Below are 20307 nucleotides of genomic sequence, written 5' to 3'. Positions count from 1 at the left end.
ACTACAGTAAAATTGTCATCAAAGCATAGTTCCTACTGGACTGAGGTAGTAATGTTGCACATATATCTATCAACCTTTCACTGTTAGCAGCCACTGCAAAAAAATGACCTGCAAAACTAATTGGTCTTCAAAGTCTGTATGTAGTCCCATTGTTTTGGGCATTCACATAAGTATATGTCCAGTCTAAAAGCACTTGTAGTCAGACCACAAATTTTAAATTTTAAGAATGAAGTTGAGAGAGCTACATCATCTCATATAATGCTGTACATTCTCCAAACACCTGGTTTGTGTGTGTAGCTTATCCCCACCTCAGCAAAAACCAGTTCTGAAGCATTTGTAATGTGAGACAAATGCAAACACAATGTGCTTATCCACTCAGCAAAAGGTCTGCTTTAAAAATGCCACAATAAGCTGTTCAGTATTTTCAAGACACCAGCTGAGCACAAATAAATGTATTAAGAAGTGTATGTTTGGTTTCCAGGATCAGTGGTTTTGGCGAGTCAGAAACAACAGGGTGATGGATGGATACCCCATGCAGATTACCTACTTCTGGAGGGGACTGCCTCCCAGCATTGATGCAGTTTATGAAAACAGCGAGGGGAATTTTGTCTTCTTTAAAGGTAAGAAAGAACAAAAGTAAGATTTTGTGTAACACTTTTGAGTGTGATGATTTCTTGAAACACATCGTGTGTATTTTTACTAATGATTTGTAAATCTTGTTGCAAATTGGTAGCTAAATGAAGAGTATATATGTTAACATTTTCTTGTTTGGCAATGACATTTTTAATTTATGATTACCCTTCACAGTATCAGGTCATTTGCTCTTACATATTCAATAAAAATTTGAAAGAATAAATATAAGACAGAAATGAAGTGATCTACTATGAAATAATTTTTTAAATGTGTTTTAGGAAAACACAATGAATATACCTCACTGTACTGCATTGTTTTTGTTTCATCTAAGACCTGTGATGTTAGCAGTTTCATGTGGGGAAAAATAATCTTTTTCATAGATGTGTATTTAGTGTTTTTAAAGGAGCATAAACTCCACAAAATAGGTGATTTAGATCAAATTGTTGCTAACAATTCTTTTCAAATTTCACTCCAGACATCAGCTGTTCTTCAAAATTAAAGTTCTTGAACATGTACCTTATTTAGATTTAATGATAAAGTTATCTTATATGTTTAACAAATGCATACTTAGAGACAAAATCTTCAAATTATGTAAAGTACATTTTATAAAATAATCATTTGAGAGAAGATGAAACTGAATAGATAACAAATATGTGAAAAATTATTCAGCTATTTAGTGTTGTGAATGATTATTTTTTTTAACTCATTACAAAAAAAGGTAGCTTTTTTAAAAGTTGTTATATTAAAAAAAAATAATTCATTTCTACAAGTGGAGTAATTTACGGGGAGAATATTTCATTCACTATGGAAACAGGATCTTGGGAATGTTAAATGAAAAATATTTAATAACATGCAGAAACACTTCATAACAGTACAATGAAGCTTATGTTTTGCTAAAAGTGAAATTGTTTTTTTTTGTGTGAATCATAAGGAAAATGATATTACATGTAGTGCAGTTTCTATTTCAATAGAGCAAATGCTTTTATTTCTGTTGCCATAAAATAAACTTCAAGTCATTAACACTGGGAAGTTTATATGGTGAGGAATCATGATCAAGGTACCTCCAAATCTCCATCCCACTGCTTGATTTTTAGGTCCGTAAGATATGGAAGGATAAAAATATTATTCTGTAGCTATTCCTTTGCACCACTTCTACAAAGAGCAAAGTAGCTACCCTGGGCATCCCAGACTTCTGCCTTGATAATGCTGGCATCCATTATCTGAGCCCCAGACAGAAATGATCAAGCTTATTTTTATAACTGCTTCTTTTCCTTCCCAATGACCTTGAAATATGTTTCATCATTATTTAACTCTTCACCCACTGCTGACTGGCTCCTCCTGTTAGGTCTTAGAGGAATAGGTTGATCCTGTAGTTTATGAGTTACAGATAGCAAACAACAGAAGGAGGAGGGAAGTTCTCTATTTTTACTCTGGGAAATTAAATCAAGATTAATTAAAGCAAGCAGGAACAGTAAGATTGTGCTTTTAGAAGTCAGAATTGTGTTTTCCTTTCACATCATCCCCACCTTATGCTATTTGATTTCAGACCAGTTAGTTTTGTGCCTTCTGGCTGATACCATATGATATTTGGATATTCTGCTGTAGGTTTTTTTCCCATATGACTTCTTTTCAAAATTCCTTCAATTATTTTTCCAATGACATTTGTATTATCCCTTTATTTGCCAAGGTCAAAAGTCTTTGTATTTCCTTGTGCAATTAAAAAAAAAATGGCTTCTCTGCCATGTCTTCATGACTCTTAATATCCAACTGTTGGTGTTTTTTCTATCAGTGTAATTCATGTTTTTCCACTGCTACAGAATCAAAAATTTCAGCTGTCTTCTGTGTGGGTGTCCTTGAAAATTCCTGTTCCAAGGATCTCAACTGCCTTGTGGAACATGATTACAGAAATCTATATAAATAGACTGTAGGTAAATGATCGTTGTCTTCTTTCTTCTATTCCATCACAAAATTTCCTGAGAAAAGAGTACTTGTCTTCCTCCCAAAGGTGCTAGAAATAGACAAGCTGATTATTGCTAAGATGATGAGCAAGTAGAACACCTTATCCAGGTAGTGTTCTTTACCAGTCTAAAATTGATCCAAACAAGTAAGTTCTAGAAGGAAATTTAAATCTGAAGTCTAGCATACAGATGTGTTAACAAAGCATATACCTAAGCCAATGTCTACATCTGTTATTCAGAGAATAAAATAGAAAAGATGGATTAAGTGCCAGCAGAGAACTTGTACTGGTTTAGTGTCACTATGTACTCCTCTGAGCCACACTATACTGTCACTGATCCTGCCCTCCCTTTAGTGCTGACCCATAGTATACTACAAATATACACCTAGACATTAGGAAAAAAATGCTTACAGAAAGAGTGGATGGGTACTGGAATGGGCTGCCCAGGAGGTGGTGTAGTCACTGTCCCTGGAGGTGTTTAATAAAAGACTGGATGTGGCCATGGTTTAGTTGATAAGGCAGTGTTAGGTCATAGGTTGAACTTGATGATCTCCAAAGTCTTATACAACCTAGCTGATTCTGTGACAAGTTCCTCATCCATCCCAGCTGAGCTCCATGCATGCCAGCGGGTCATTGCCACAGATAGCAACACCCCCATGCCCTCTTCCCTGCCCATCCCTCATAAAGAGCCAGTAGCCTTCCATTCTAACCTTCCATTTGTAGAAGCCATCCCACCACATCTCTGTGATGCTGGTAAGATCACAGCCCTGCAGGTGTGCACGAATTTCCAAGCACATCCCCAACTCCTATTGTTATTGTGCATAATACATGTGTTTCCACAGAGGCATTTAATTTGGAGCCCCCAATGAAATCAACTTACTGGCTGGAGTGGCTGGAATTGCTTTGTGCTGTTTCAGGTGCTCTCCTGCTGACCTGTGATCTCTCTCCAGGCTCTGGACATCTCTTGCTGGCACTGGCATCAAGCTGGTAGGAGTGGGATGGATTGAGGTTCTCCCTCCACCAGCAACTTTAGTTAAAATCCCTCTTTACCAGCTTGGCAAGCCTATGACCAAGATCCTCTTCCTGTTCCCTGCCAGATGGACTCATCAGCCCCCAGTAGACCAGATCATACTCATAAAGTACAGAGCAATCTGGTGGATAGCTACTTATAAAAAACAGATGTTTGAATTCTTGTTATTATTCATTACCAGTGTCCATGCTGAATGACAATAAGATGGCATACCTTTTTTTTTTCTTTTAATGAGAAAACATGAATAGTAAAATTCATTCTGTGTACCTTTGGGAATTTATATAGTGCTAAAAATGAAATTGTCAAGCCATCTGCACTCTTGAATGTTATGGTAAACCAAATGTAGCAATAGAAAGGCTGCTGTAAAACTCATACTACCAGTGCCTCCATCATAACGTTCTACTGCACTTACCCCATGGCCTGACAGTTTTATATTGAAAAATAGATTTACTATAGTGTCAGATCATGGAATGGAGAAATGACAGAAACTTGATGTGGGAAATAGAGAATGGGGAAAAAGCCACCATGAATAGTAATTTTAGGATTCTAGAAAAAGAGTAGACACAGGCTTGAAAGACCAAAATTAAGAGGAATGTTGGCTGGAATAAACCAACATTCAGGATTAGATGTTACATTTTTTTTTAACTGACTTAAATTACATGTAATTGTTTAAAAATTTGGGAATTCATCTCATCACTCTATCACAGTGATTATATGCCACACACTTCTTGCCCTGCACATACACCATAATTGCAAATAATATGGACAAAAAACCCAGAAGCACAATTATTCAGAATTCAGATTATATAAAAGGAAGAACTAGTTGCTAAAAACTGCATATTTGTTGGCAGTAGTCAGTAGGAAGTTAAACAGTCTAAAGAATATATAGAATATTGTAATTTTAAGTGAAGCATAGCAATACAGATGTCCTTTATTTCCAGTACTTTTTTTAGAATGTCAAACATGGATTTTGAGCGACTTCAAATAATTCCATGGTTCATCCTTCTCAGCTGTTTCCCTACAGTGATGATATTTAACAAAGCATTATTTCAAGAAGTAAGACATTTTAGCTTTTTTATCACTTGCTTCACTCTCAGCTTCTGACCTTGCCAATCTGCTTCTTATTATATTAGACCTTACATTAGGGAATAAAAGCAAGAGATTAAACATTCTGAAATTTCAGACTTCATGAAACATGTGGTGCTTTATTCTTTGTGAAAATAACAAACCTACCAATGAGACCTTAAAAAAACAACTTTGCAAAATAAACACTTGGTGGTTTCTGCCAAGGGCACAGATTTTGACTCCAAAGAAGCATTAGTTATCTATAAGAATAAAAATATGATTAATTTTGTCATAGTTCTTTCCATTATCATCACAATTAATGAAGTTTTATTGACTATTAGTGGAAGTGGAATAGGAGCTACATGAAAGCATACTGACTTTAGCATTAATTTGTATTATGTTTAAAGTTTTATAAATATGTTAGAAATAAAATTATCTCATTCTCATCACAGTTGGGCATCTTTGGCACTGCTTTTCAGCTTTAACTTCTCCTACATTGTGTTCTGATCAACATTCTGTTGATCAAATCAATTCTCTGATCAGTAGACACCCACTTTCCTCCAGGTGAGAGACTGAAAAAAAAATCCAAAACAAGACCAACAACGAACCTCCTAAAACCTCCTAAAAAACCAACCAAACAAAAAACTGAAATTAAATCTGTCAGCCAGATGGAACATTTGGATTTCTTATATACAGTACTTCTCATTAACAATCAACACAGTTATAGCAGACTAAACATGTCTTCTAAGGCAAATGTTAAATAAAATTCCTGCTAGTTAGCATCAATAGGCTTTGCTTACATATGTTAGAGATCTCAGTGCTCCCCTGTCTCCACAGAATACTGATAAACTTACCTTTTCTCTGTTTTCTAAGAAAGAATTTGCTTCTTAATAAGAAATTATGTGAAGAATTCAGTTTCTTATGCCTGTTCCCACATCTACATTTTCCTTTTACTTCAGTATATCTGAATGTGCAAAAAATACATGGCTCAGTGGTGCTGTCATTTACAATGGCTTGTGCATAACCATTGTTTATTTTGATATGACCTGATCTTGTTGATAGTTAACTTTGCCTCCCTGGGTATGGCTGATAACAATCTATTCATAACATTGCTTTGACTTTTATTCCTTGTGAGGCACAGAGAAAAGTATTGGCATTACATACATCACAGCATATGCCTCTCAATGCTGTGCAACAGCTGTCATTTTGAATGATCTTCTGAAACAGAAATGAGCTGGCCTGGGATCATTCACTGGATGCCATCTGTTGTTCACACCATAAGTACCAACTAGTAAGGTCCAAAACGCATGACTTCTTTATCATTGCGTTTGAAACTGCCATTAACATCTGAAGCCTTCTGTGTCCAGTCATATGAATTGGCAAAAAATAAACCACATGGGAAGAGGGACAGAGAATGATTGAAGATGCTCACCTCTGTCATTATCAAACCCTATAAGTGAATTTTTATAAGGCATCTCAGTAAAGGTAAATCTCAGGTTAGCAATGACCTTAATCCCAGATCAACAGAGAACTCAGCTTTCCATGACTGCTCTTCACAGATCTCTGTGTCTCTTTCATTTTTAGTACTTCAGATGGCTCTGTACATACTCGTTCTTTGAGTCCTTTTTTTTCCTTCAACTGGCAGGAAAATGGATCTGTTGAGCAAACGGTAGTGTCTGTTCTTGAAAGTGGGTGACAAGCAGCTGTAAAGAAGCTGATAAAAAATTAACCCTGGAAACCCAGCATGGGAGGGATGGAAACTATACCCCCTCTCCTAATTAAAACTCTGATAAAATGAAAACATGCTTTAAATCACCACAGTACAAACAGGGAGATTAAAAAACCTTTCCTTTAAACAAACATTTAATACCACAGAGGGATAGCTAAAGTGTAAAACCAACTGCAAAACAGCTCTCTGGATTTTCCCTCTTGATGATTCTGGCATGCACCTGATCCTAGGTCTTTGGGGTAATATTACATTTCCTTATAAAATATTTATACAGCACACTACCTTAATGTCCTAAATCTGTATAACAGCCTGTCTAGCCTTAAAGGTAAGTAGAAAAACTAATGTGAACAGCCGTGATTTTATCTCTTATATCCTCTTTCCAAATGTGTTTGATCAAAATTTGTTTTAAAACTTTTCCCTTATATTTTAAGTATCATCATCATGAATAGCAATGGATAGACCAAAGTGAATAATCCAATAAGGCAAATTCTATATATACGTTCATGGTTCTCATCTAGATTTCTTTTGGGATTTAGCTCAAAGTGTCCATGTGATGTCAAAGAGTATCTTCTCCTTCAGTGTCATAATTACTAAAACTAGCAATGCTTTTTGGAAAAAAATATGATGGTAGTGCTTTGAAGAGAGAATAAACACATGGTTCTTTTACAAAGGAGCCTATAGTCTAGCCTGGGAAGAGTGTCCTCTTGGTCTAGGGGACAGAACACAAAGAGAAGACAGGCATCCAAGCAAGCTCATCAAATGAGTACATAAATACAAATTACGCTCCCCCTTTCCTATTTCTAGGGAGCATATGGGGATCTTTATTCCCTTTTTTCAGCCAAAGCTGTGTTTGAAAGAGAAGTTTCTGCTGAAAAGACACAGGTGAGAAGTGAGTTTTTGAAGAGGAATTAGAAAAAAGCAGAAATGTAAAAAGGAGAAGATAGTTGCAAGACTAGGACAAGTGGCACAGTATGCTGAGAAGTCTCTAGGAGGACAACAAAATTATGGGGGAAATACTGGGCTATAGGCTTAATATGAGATGGTAAAGTAGGTGAGATAATCATGAAAGTATTCAGTGAAGAAGAACTTGTCCAGGGAGCTAGAGGAAAAACTCAAGCTTGGAAACTGGAGTTGTGGGCTGGTGAGGTAAGCTATCCAGCTGGAAGAGAGACCACAGGAAGCATCCTCTCCCACAAACAGGGGGGCATCTTGACTATAAAACACTGGTGCAGCTGCTACTTCTGTAGGCATGGATCCCTATGTACACAAAATATTTATCTAGTAACTGCAGTTACCCCTCTAGCAGTAGCGGTTTTGTCCACTCAGCACCGCAGTCCAGGAAGCCCTAGGCTGTCATTCATATTTAAGACAGTGACTGGATTAACAAGGGTAATCTGAGGTTTGTGTAGACACTGTGCTAACATCAACTGGAGTCGTACAACTACCTTGTCTTTTCAGCACTTAATAAGTCAGCTGGGGGGTTTTGAATGATTTGTCACCTACAGACAAAGCTTAAATCTTACTGCCACTGGCAACCCACGATTACTTTCAGCAACAAAAGGGATTCAGATTCTCAGTTTGCTGTCTTTAAGCCACCCTAAGAGAAAAGATGTTTAAATATTAAATTCTATGGCTATTTCTGAAATAATCATACATCTTTCATAAGTAATTTAACTTCTTGGGGAGAAATACAGAGTAATAAAAGTATTTGGTCTCTATGAAAATTGTAATTTCTATTTTTTTGTGTCTGTGTTTCTTACCTTATTTTCTTATAAAATTTTCTCTTTCCTCATGAAATGTAAAACTGCTGTGTAGTTTTTCTGTAAATGTATTACATTATCAACTACAGAGTCTCTTAAGGTGATTTAATTTTCACTCTACTTTTGATCATTGCATAGTTGGTATTAAAATATTCTGTGGACTTATTTGAAGAAAGGTGCTTTATAAATGCAAGATATCCATAAGGCGTATTTAATTTTGCATTTTCTGCAGCGATGGGACATTTTTCATTTCATTGTATTTGGAAGAACCACTACTATAGACCTTTGGAAGTCTTTCTTATTTCTTAAGAGTGTATTAATATTTCTACTTGGCAGTACTGATGACTAACACACATATATGTGTGAATATATATGCTTTTGTACAGGTAACAAGTTCTGGGTTTTCAAGGACACTACTCTCCAGCCAGGCTATCCTCATGATTTGGTAACACTTGGAAGTGGAATTCCTTCCCATGGCATTGATTCAGCAATTTGGTGGGAAGATGTTGGAAAAACCTACTTCTTCAAAGGAGATAGGTTGGTATAGGATTTCTGCAAGGGAACAATTCAGTGGATACCAGCTAAACATGTTAACCTTTTCTTCTAGTTCTCAAAAGTATGAAATTTACTCCTCCTGCATAGATGGCTATACTGTTTTCACATGTCTTATAACCTAAATTATATTTTTTTGAGTGTCTTGGAATGGGTATAAGTATATATCCAATAGAAAAGTTATGTTTTAGAAGTCAACAGGAGAGTCACAGTTGTGGTAAACTTAAACTTAAATATTAAAAGTGTTGTGTTTATGTACACTCTTGCATCTTTCTTTTTATCCACAATTCTAAACCCCAGAACATAAGCAGGCAAGGCATGATCCAAAGCTTTTAAAGTCAGTGAAAATTACTTTGCTTCTATTTGATAATGAGGTAAAAAAGGCAACTCAGAGCTAAACCTAGGAAATAGAGAAGAATTTGAGCATTTTCTTGGAATAACTTCTAAATAAATCTTATAGGGACACATATCTATGATTAGTAATAACAATAAAAAAAAATAAAACCCAGCACAACCCCCCAGCAAAAAGACAAGCACAAAAAAAAACCCATAAAATCCAAGTGTTTTTACACACATGAAATACTTGTACTAGTCACTGTATCTTTATTTACCTGTCAATAAAAAAAAAAGGAAAGGAATGTTTGTCTGCTTTATAGAGATGTCAAGAGAATTGAAACACTGCAAATTGTCTGAATGATGGATTTTACAGGTTTTCAGTATGGTACTGTGTTTGTTGATTGATCTATCACTGTGCAAATTTTGTGTGCTCAGAGACAAATTATTCCTAATTAATACCTGTAAATATTTCGATTAATCTTATTAAAACTATGACTGCTTTTGTTACTGTGTGGTACTTAGTGTTCTCTGACACTAATAGTATTCATGGATCACTTAAGAAATCAATTTAATGCCCATCATAGAATATGTTTAGGACAGTATAGTTTGTAATTTTATAGCAATACTGTAAAAATTGCACTACAGAATGCTGCAACAAATTTTATGGTTGAAGCTATTTTTATTATTTAAAAAAATATAGCTTTCCAACACTCATGGTGAGGGAAGTAGATAACTAAGTCAAATTTTTGCAATGTTTTAAAACTAGGTATCATTTCAAGCAATCAATTTTCATAGTGAGTAGAAGATGCCTAAATAATTTGCTTCCTATGGTTGAGTAGATTTTTTTTTACAATTCAAATTCTTTTGCAAGTAATAATTTTCCACCTCCACATACATATTGTAAAAAGATGTGCAGTAGGAATCTGTTGTGACTTTTACTTCCTTTGGGCTTTATTCAGCAATGCCCTCTTACATTACCATGTATAGGCAGTTACTTATATTCAGGACTTTCCCAAAACACAATTGGTAATAACAGAAGACAAAAAAAACTAGCAGAGAAAACATGTACTGGCAGAAAAGTTGCTACTTAGAGCTAAGAAGCACAATGAAGCTCAGCAGGATATAAATACAATAGAGTATGTTAGAAGAAGATTGAACGTGACCCTTGCAGAGATAATTGAGCCATTACAGGATATTGACCATCAGTGGGAAAAAAACCCTTACAACGGTAAGTTTCTCAATGTACATTGCTTATGAAATCAAATATTGGCTATAAAATAAAAATAATAATAAAAATGACCAAGCAAAAAAATAAACAAACAAGAAAATCCCATTAACCATACCAGTAAGAAGATTTAAAAGTAATCCATTAAACAGTCATATGTCTAAAACAGCTCATGTATGGAATATTATTGTTGTAATTTGACATTATCTATTTCAACACTAAAGATAATTCTTCCAAATAATTGTATGAAAATAAAAAAGGGGTAAAAATTGACTACAAAAAACATTAGTCCCTCTGTTATTCCTATCCTACCAGAACTGAGTCATTTGGGACTAGAAAATAATATGTTTGGTGAACTTCTTGACACATGTCCTTGTTTATGCCCGTCTAGTCCAACTGGTTTTATGCACTTTAGAGTTTAAATCAATCAGTTTTTTCTTCATAAAACTTAATCATCCAATGGCTCAGGATATCATTAAGTAAATAGGCTTTGATATAGAATATAGTTTAGCAAATATTTTCCAAATTCCCTTTTTCTCAGTCTATTAAGTGGGCGTTGTTTTTTTTTTCCCTCTGTTATTTATCAGTCTTTGAGATACGGCAACAAGTTTATATAGGCTGTAGAGCTCAAACCATCATTAGGGAGTTTGCTTGTGAACATTTGGTATGACAAATAGAATCAAGACTAGGCTTTTCCTTACCCTGCAGACATGTTCATTATTCCAGTACAGATTGTTGAAGTGGTGTCGAGATCAGTCCTTCCCTAATAGGATTTCTCATCAATGATGAAAACACAGAAGTTTTGTGATTTCTGAGTATGCACTGAGTATGTCCTCAAAGACTTTTAATGACAAAGTATATCTTTGAAAGTCATCTAGGGCTAGGGGAAAAACGGAGGTTATTAAAAGAAGGTGCTCAAAAAGGTGAAAAGATTGGAAGAGAAAAAGGAAAATGAGAGAAATTATGGAGGATGGAAATAGAGTTCTGGAATAGAGAGAGAAAAAAATATATATTTCTTTAAAAAATGCAAACTAAAGACCAAGAAACTTAGAGTTTAAAGATGAGGAAGAACTGCTTTCAACAGTATTAATGATAGAGCTTTGTTTACTACTTCTACATGTTGTTTCTGCATGTAAACTTTCAAAGATGCTACGTATCCCAATAAAGAGCGTTGTGTTGTAGGCTGGTAGCTGATGTATATCTGGCTAGATTAAGAATTGAGGCTATAAAAATAATTTAAGCATAAGAAAGAAAAAACAAATACAAATGTTTTTTTAATCTAACTTGCCAACACTTAACCCACTTGAAATCTGCCATCTTTTAATTTCATTGAAAGTTTAAAGCCAGAGAAACTCCCTACAGGGAGAAATACTGAGGAGTTTAGACCACTTTTCTAAAAAGATTAAAATGTGAATTAATTAGAATGCCTAAGTACCTTCACAGCAACAAAATATCATCCACATAAGAATTTTTTAATATATGATGATCATAACAAGGATTTCTAAAAACTCAAGTCAAATGAATTCAAATGAGAAACATGGTCAAGTTTTTTAGCAGTAACCAGATTATCAATGGTAGTGATAAAACTGTGTTCTAAATCAATGGAGTAAATCAAAATATGAAATGACCCACCAAAATATTAGGATACACAGAGGATATTAAAGATGCTGTACTCTTAGAACCAACTTATAAGACATGTATAGCAATTTGATCAGCAGTAAAAGAAAAAAGAAATTATCAATATAATCTCTAAATGTAAATAAATCACAATTGTAAATACTTCTCAGATGTTCAGGATTACTAGAATTGCATACAGAAGCTTTTCAAGCTTGAGAAAGGCTTGCTGGCAAAAAGACACACAAACAGGTTGAATTTTATAATACACTGCATCTATTTAGTGATAATGAAATAAAATTAAAAGCTACTGTAATGTATACGTATGAAGAGTTAAATTAAGATTGCTGGCAGTATTTTAATATTAATCTACTGTCACTTGCATTATTAAAATATTATGAAAGGCATTCATATACATTGGTTTTTTGCATGTGTTGCATCTCTCTGTGTCACTGCACAAAAGCCCTAGGCATCAGAATTGTGGTGATTATAAGTAAGATGCATGCTGGTTTAGTTGTTGAAGTCAAAAATATTTTATCTTCTATCTATTTACATGAAACAGCAAATAGATTTATTTGTAATGTATGTTCAAAGAGAAGAAATCCAGTATTTCCACTTGTGGTTAATGAATGTAGCAAGTGTTAGAGGGGGAAAATATAAAGTTACACATCTGCTATCTTACAAATGTGCTTTGTTTTTCTTTTTAAAAATATTTCAGGTACTGGAGGTACAGTGAAGAAATGAGATCCATGGACCCTGGTTATCCCAAACCAATCACAATTTGGAAAGGTATCCCGGAATCTCCTCAGGGAGCCTTTGTCCACAAAGAAAATGGTATGCAAGCATGTTCTTGTTTTAATGATTTATTTACACCCTTTATGTAAGATAGAGTAGTAGAGAGTTGATTGACTATTCAGGTTAAGCAGTGAAGGAATTATTGATATATGAACAGAGTATTTACTGCTATAGAACTGGCTTTAGTGAAAATACTCTTTGTTTGTGTGTACTGTTTAACCTGGGGCTCAAAACACTTTCAAATTTAGCATTATAAATCTTACTTGCCATTCTTTTTTTCTTCTGTCTTAATTCATTTTGGTTTTGTTCTCTGATGTACTCTGATAGTACCTCTTAAAACAAGCATCATAAACACAGTATATCTCTATTGAATTTTCAAGGTACTGGCTTTTTAAACAGTTTAGAAAGTATTGCATTCATTCTCAAAAGCTAGCAAAGGGAAGCAAAATCTTTATCTAATCAGAACTATCCCAATGAATTTATGTAAATCAAAGATGTCATAAGTCCATGATGTAGAAAAGCAGATAACAGGGATTTTAGTATGATGTATTATTACCTCTATCAAGATACAACATGACATACCTAGAGCCTGAAATCTCAGCTGGACACACCAGAAAACAAATGAGAGCAGCTGAAATCTCCACCATCCTAGGAGAATTCAGTGCTACCCAGGGGATGGTGGCCAGCTGCCAACAGAGCCCTCAGTTGCACAGAAGTTTTAGATCCTTTTGATGGGAATAAAGATATGCATTTGTTGTATCCTGTCATTGTTGGACAATTGTTATATGGCATATATGATTTATTTATTGGTAGGTTCTTAATTAATTCTGTTTGCCTCATAAGACAGGACACATATCTATTGCCATAATATTTTAATTTTCTTTTAATAAGAAAATAAAAAGATTTCTTTCCTTTTATAAAACATTTTAGTCTCCTATTTCAACCTCTAACTTGATTAAGTAATTTACCATGGACATGTTTGGGGTTTTTTTTCAAAAAATATGTTGAATTGTTTCCTTGCTTTAGGTCTGTTGTACCCAGAAAAAGAAACCCTGTCTGTATTTTGGCCTTTTTGCTAGATGGATTTTTTATGTTGCTTTTAATTGGAAAGTAGGTCATTCAAGATGATATTCTGCATACATCACACTCAATAATTAACTGTTTTAAAATATGCATATATGTAGAAATAGTCACAAACGTTATAGAAATATATATACATATATGCATATATATCTGTGTGTGTATCATTTATATCTGTGCATAAATATACATATATACACATATCTCTGTATATAAATATATATAGAAATATATATATATATTATGTTCAGAGCTCAGGTACATGTGCCTCCCATTAAAAATAAAAACTATCTTACTGTAACACTCAGACCAGTGAGTTTGAAAGCATTGCAGAGTCAAAGCACCCATTCCTAAGGTATGAAAGACTTTTGAATACATAAAAGGCACTTCTCTTTCTAACCCCAGTGGTTTTAATAGTCTGCTAGACTCTTTGGATGAGAAGGTTAATAAAACATGACATGAGATTGTGGAGGAGGTGAAAGGAAAGAGGAAATTCTTGAACATCTCAGAAATCCTATAAGGGCCCCAGGGCAGAAAAAGGGACTGAAAATGAGACCATAAATTTCCCAAGAAGACCACTAAGACATTTTCCCTGAAATCAAGAAAATAAAGTCTTAAGAAACAGTTCACAACTTTGCTGTTGTTTGTATGAGGAGAGAAAGAAACAAAAGCAGATGCAAATAAGAAATACTACAGCTCAGTTGGAAAGTTGATTCCATTTTGCCTGAAACTGCTTTTATTTCTCTGGACAGAAGCAGAGCTGATAAAGATCTTTTACTATAAACCTTCATAAGGAAACATCTGAAAGCATGTCTTTCAGGGAATGAATTTCATTTTAAAGTATATTTTTTGCCTTCTTTTACCTTGTTGTTGTGCAAACTATGCAAATGAACACCTACAATAACTCTGATCATGCAGGGGTTTCCTTCAGTGATGACAAAAAATTTTGGTAATCTTGCATTAAGAGTTTTGGAAAGGATGAGAAAAACCAATTTCCTACTCTAGTCATGTCCCCCCCTAAAAGCTTGTTAAGGTACAGGTAGAGGTACAGGTAAAGGTAGCACCTTTGAAACTTGCCCTGCTACTTCCCATTTTGTGATTTGTTTTCTAACACTGCAGTAGAAACTCTTAGGAGGGGGTGAAAGAGAAATTTCCTTTCTTTTGCTGCACGGAATCTGAGATCACACAAAGTTCTCCAAATTGGAGAAATCTTTCTTTCTACCTTTGAGAGCAGCACAGCAAATTTAACTTTCCAACTAGAAATTTTTAGGTAGAAGAAAGACAAAAGGTAGTCTACTTTATTAGTCCACTGGCCTTTTTTGCCTTATACTTACTACATAAGAACATTTGAGGTAGCAGTGACTGCTGAGCCCTTCAGTGCTGCTTGGGTCAGGTATTGCACTCACTACTCAGTGACTAGTACCTAGAAAATTGTAAGGAACAGCTCTCAAAGCAGGTTTAACACATCTAGCAGATTAGATGAAATCACTTTCAACAGTTGTGTGAAGTCATTTGCTCTGTCAGGAGAAGCAGTAAAACTACTCAGTCTCTTAGAATTGTCCTTCTCTGCTGGTAGCTTCCACCTTTCAGCTGTAACTGACTATTATACTGGTTCCTACCTCAGCAGAAATGGCAGAAAAGTTTAAACTTTTAAACTTTTAAAAAAGTTTAAACCGAATTTCCCAGTGGAAAATGTGCTCTGATTGAAAAAAATGGATTGGATCTCTAGCAGCTGGCAATTCTTTTGCTGCTTTAAGAGTGTTAATTTGACCTTTTGCTGCATAATATCCATTACTACTAACTAAAATCTGTATTTTGATTTACCTCTACCCCTGAGTAGAGTACATGTATTCTGTATATATGTATGAACATAGATTTAGAGGTGTCACATCTGTATATGGTCTCTATATGTGTGTTAGAGTATTGGTAGAGATAATATATCAAATTTCCATACTTTAAATATTTATCCATGCCCAAGATGTGCAGTACTTTGTGAAAGGCATATTGTTATATGGAATCCAAAGATAGGGAAACTGTGGTTCAAAATGCTGAAACTTTGCATTTGATAATACTTCTAATTTAAATTGCAGATTGCTTTAAGTAACTTTATATGTGCTAAAATTTTAAAACTTCATCGAATTTAAAGAATTCCAGTCCTCTTTTAGGTTTTATTCCAATTAGAATAGAAGGCATTTTCTGAACAAGTCTATCTACTCTTTTGATAGAGATCAGTACTTTTTGTATTTTCTTTTTTTCAAATTGTATTAGATATTTCTATAAATCTATTAGCATATTTTCAGGTAATAAAAATGTAAGGAATTAAGGAAAGGAAAATAATGCCTTTTCATTGGTTAGGAAGGTTATTAAAATTACAAAAAAAACCCTAATGTAGAAGAATGATGAAATACTCAATTTTTTCTGAAAAGTGGTAGTAGGTGATGAAGACATTTCCTACAGTTTGAGCTGCAAAATAGACTATCAAATATTTCTTTTTCTTAAAATTTAAGAATTTAAAGAAAATAGTGATTGATTGAATAGGTGGTTAATAATGATGTTATTTCCAGATAGGCAATTACCAGCCTTTTCAGGAAGTATTGTAAGCTACAAATAGTGCCCGATCTGTCTTAGTGGCCTTTAATACTGCAGGAAATATATGAGATATATAAAGTGAAGATAAGAAAAAATCCAGCTGTTTCCATTCAGTTCATAAACTGTAGGAGGTTTATCCATCCTACCCACCCATCCTGAAGGTTTGTGTCTTGCCAGATCAATGTCATTTTTCAGCCGGGATAATAAAGTAATATAGATTTTTGTCAAGAGTCAAGCTTTTTCTTCATTTAAGCATGTTTAATAATAACATTGGATTGTGCCTGAATGAAAAAATATCAGGTCTTTACAGAAAACTTACATCTGGTTACACATTTTACCTAATGTGAAAGATGCTGTTATTTCATCCAGTCTCCTTCTGAAGTACAACAACAGTCTATGTGAGCTTGAAGAGGGTCAGTTCTCATTTCTGGATAACATAGCATAGCAGAGCATTGCAATTTGTTTCAGGAGACTTCCCATCTTGAAGATGTCAGGATTCTTTAAAGTCCTGTCCCTGAGGATTCCAACTCTAGTTGGTTTTCCAGTGAATCAACAAACTGGCCAAACCTTGACTTTTCATAGACCATATTCTCTGGAATGATTTGATTATTTTTGTAGCAATGAAAGAAAATAAAATCCCAATTTAATAAAGATCAACTAAAGAACAACTAAAGAACAAGCAAACAATAAAATCAAAATAAGATCCCCAAACTGCATGTTAGATTTCTAGAGACAATAAAATAAAATTTGTAAAAAAAATATTTGAAAGACTTCTAACTGAAGTCTATTCCTTATGTCTTTTGATTTTTTTAATTACAAAAACAAAAATGATACCAGTAATTTCCATAATGGTATATTGATGACATGATTTCATATGACCATGAATAATTGCTACTTTCTTCCTCAGGCTTCACATATTTCTACAAAGGAAAAGAGTACTGGAAATTCAATAACCAGATGCTCAGGGTGGAACCTGGCTATCCCAGATCCATCCTCAAGGATTTTATGGGTTGTGATGGACCAACAGACCGAGATAAAGACCGACACAGCCCTCAAGATGATGTTGACATTGTCATCAAACTGGACAACACAGCCAGCACTGTGAAAGCCATAGCCATTGTCATTCCCTGCATCCTGGCCTTGTGCCTCCTTGTCTTGGTTTACACTGTGTTCCAGTTCAAAAGGAAAGGAACACCCCGCCACATACTGTACTGCAAACGCTCTATGCAAGAGTGGGTGTGATGTAGGGTTTTGGTTTTTTCTTTTTCCCTCCCAGGAGTTTGTGGTAACTTGAGATTCAACACAAGAGCTGTTATGCAGTTTCCTAGCTAGGAGCGGGCATCTGTCAGTCTGAAACAAAGCTGATCCTTAAAACCCAGGGGGTTGCCTGTCCTGCGCATGAGTGGCGATTCGCTCAGCTGGGAAGCTTCCATGATACACAGTATCTGCTGTTTCTTCAGTCCTTTGTCTTTCTTTGTCATTCAATTCTAGGCCTTCCCTCTGCACGCTCAATGCCCTATAAACTATCAGGATTAACTAATGAAGAGGAATAAAAATATCTCCAATGTTTCTACATTTTTCCCTTAAGGCCTGTTCCCCTTCGAAGAATTTTTTGCTGAAAGTAAATTTTTTTAGAGAAACACAACAACCAACAATGGAACTTTCAGGAAAGTGAGAAGACCCAAAACAGCTTTGTCTCCAAAGAGGATTGCTTTCTGTCTGCTACGGATAAAGTCCTATACTCCTACTTCCAATTTTGTCAGGTGGGAGACTCGGATGACACGCAGGACTTCAGACTGTTCGGACAGCCATTTTCCAACAAACAAGGGGCCAAAATATCTGCAATATAGTAACAGCCTTAATACATTCATTTTGTGTTTTTTACAGCTGCTCTGGGCTATGTCCTCAATGTTTTAAACTCATATTCAATACTATATTCAAGCAGAACCTTTTTATTGGTTGGTTTGATTTCTGGTTGGTTTTCCTACATTATATTTCCCAAGATGTACCACGCCAACTACCCCAGGCCTTTTATAGGTCTGTCAGGAGCACTCATTCCAAAGAATGGTAAAAAGCAGTGTGTCTCTGAAGTGGATTTCAATGAACTAAAACAACAGATATACTATTGAGAGACTTGACACTGGTATTATATTGGTGGTATAACCCTTTGAGAACTATTGCATCCAGTTTTCAGAGTCTGGTGGATGTTAATCTTGGTCATCATTAAATTACAGAATTGTGTTTGGGTAATACAGGTTTCAAAAGAAAATCAGTTTTTCAAAACAACAGTTTTTCAAATTTCTTGTGACTGACTGCATTTTTAATTATTTGCATTATTGATAGAAAAGCATTTGTAACATGAATAGAAAACAAAATATATTTGCCAGCTACTTTCTTGTTAAAGGAACCAAACATATTTTAATAATTTCTACCACTTACCAAGAATTTTTCTGAGCTGTCAAGAGTTTTATAGCTTAGCCTCTTATCTTAAGCATCTTGGACTTCTCTCTTGAGACTCTGTTGCATGACAATTCAATTTGCTTCTGCAGAGGTAGAGTTACAGTTTCAAAAGAAAGCTAAGAAGATGACTCTGATAGTGCATGAGTATCCTCTGGTGTGTTACCCCTTTGCATGTTCATCATAGTTCTCAAAGGGTTAAAATTTCTGGCCTTCAGTCAAACAGGTATCAACTGACAGAGCCAAAAGACCACCAAAACATTTTGTCATTCTATGTAATTTGTGCTAACAGCAGTATTGTCATTTTCATGTGACCTGCAGAGCAGGTTTGTATCAATAATTTTTTCCTAGAGAAAAGTCAGCAACTGACAGACCTCTTTATTGATTTTAGGAGCTGCTTCTTGCAGTGATAGGCTTTACAGTCACTGGGCTGTGAACTTACTAAAGATGGTCAGAATGATGCACCCCAAAAGTCAGACACCTGGTTTTTTATGAAAGCCAGGTTTTGAGGGGAGTAGCTTTTGCAACAATGAACAGCTTGCCTTGAACTTGATTATTGACCTGTTGACTGTCATTACCAAGTTAAACATTGTCTTCTGTGAACAGCTTCACTGTCTGAATTTCCTTGAAGTGTACTGTCCTATGTCTTTGACCTTTAACTTGCAAACTGGCACAAACTGAAGGGAATCTGGTGTTGCAAATAAACTTAGATGAGTTTTATTTCTTGAAAGGCCTGATAGACATGATTCAAAATGTGAGAAAAAAATTGAAGTGTTTTAGTAGGAGAGAAATGACATAGACTAAAATATTTATGATAGGTCTGTAGAAAGGTATTTTGCTATGTATACATGCACACTCTAAAAATGAATTACAGCAGAAGTTAATTTTTATTTAAATTGAATACAGTTTTCAGTAAAAAATTATTATTTCTACAAATATCTAGTTATTAATGAAAAGGTTATAGGAAAGTATTAAAATACTTGAAATGGCCAGTATGGGCTTTTACATAAAATGAGATTTTATACTATGTTCAACCAATTTCTTACTGGTTTCTTAATCCACATAACTGGATCACTTTTTAGAGAGTGTAGGTATATATGCATATATATTATTATTATTATTGTTTTGGTAATGGATAGCTTGACTGCCTTGAATTTATATTTATATTGAGCATAGCATGAAAAATAGTATGCCTTTTTTTCAATTACATGATTTTATATTGATTTGAGGACTTATGAACATATGTGGCATGCTGTAAAGCATTGCAAACTTATTTCTTAGAGCATAAACAGATATACATATGTATGGTTAACAAAAATGAAGATTAGAAAAAGATATAGTTTTACAACAAATATGCAATGCAGATGGCATTTTGGAGATGTTTTGTAGAAGTACTGCATACTGTAGGTTAGAAGCGCACCAGTATCAGCCCATAACATTATTTAGTAAATCCAAGTCAGTTGTTGCTGAAAATATAGATTTATT

At 34.7% G+C, this 20307-nt stretch overlaps 1 protein-coding gene across 1 annotated transcript in view; it reads left to right on the top strand.

The window, feature by feature from the left end:
* The window catches only part of MMP16 (matrix metallopeptidase 16), a 160795-nt gene extending 142889 nt beyond the window's left edge, over positions 1-17906 (top strand). Inside the window, exons 7-10 of the mRNA XM_053977528.1 lie at positions 482-620; positions 8561-8711; positions 12620-12735; positions 17273-17906. Coding sequence (XP_053833503.1) covers positions 482-620; positions 8561-8711; positions 12620-12735; positions 17273-17607 — 741 coding nt within the window. The 3' untranslated portion in view covers positions 17608-17906. The remainder of the gene's footprint in view (positions 1-481; positions 621-8560; positions 8712-12619; positions 12736-17272) is intronic.
* Positions 17907-20307: the final 2401 nt, after the last annotated feature.

This window comes from Vidua macroura, chromosome 1 (assembly GCF_024509145.1).
Source record: "Vidua macroura isolate BioBank_ID:100142 chromosome 1, ASM2450914v1, whole genome shotgun sequence".
Classification (NCBI taxonomy): domain Eukaryota; kingdom Metazoa; phylum Chordata; class Aves; order Passeriformes; family Viduidae; genus Vidua; species Vidua macroura.
This window is presented reverse-complemented; position numbering and strand designations above follow the sequence as displayed.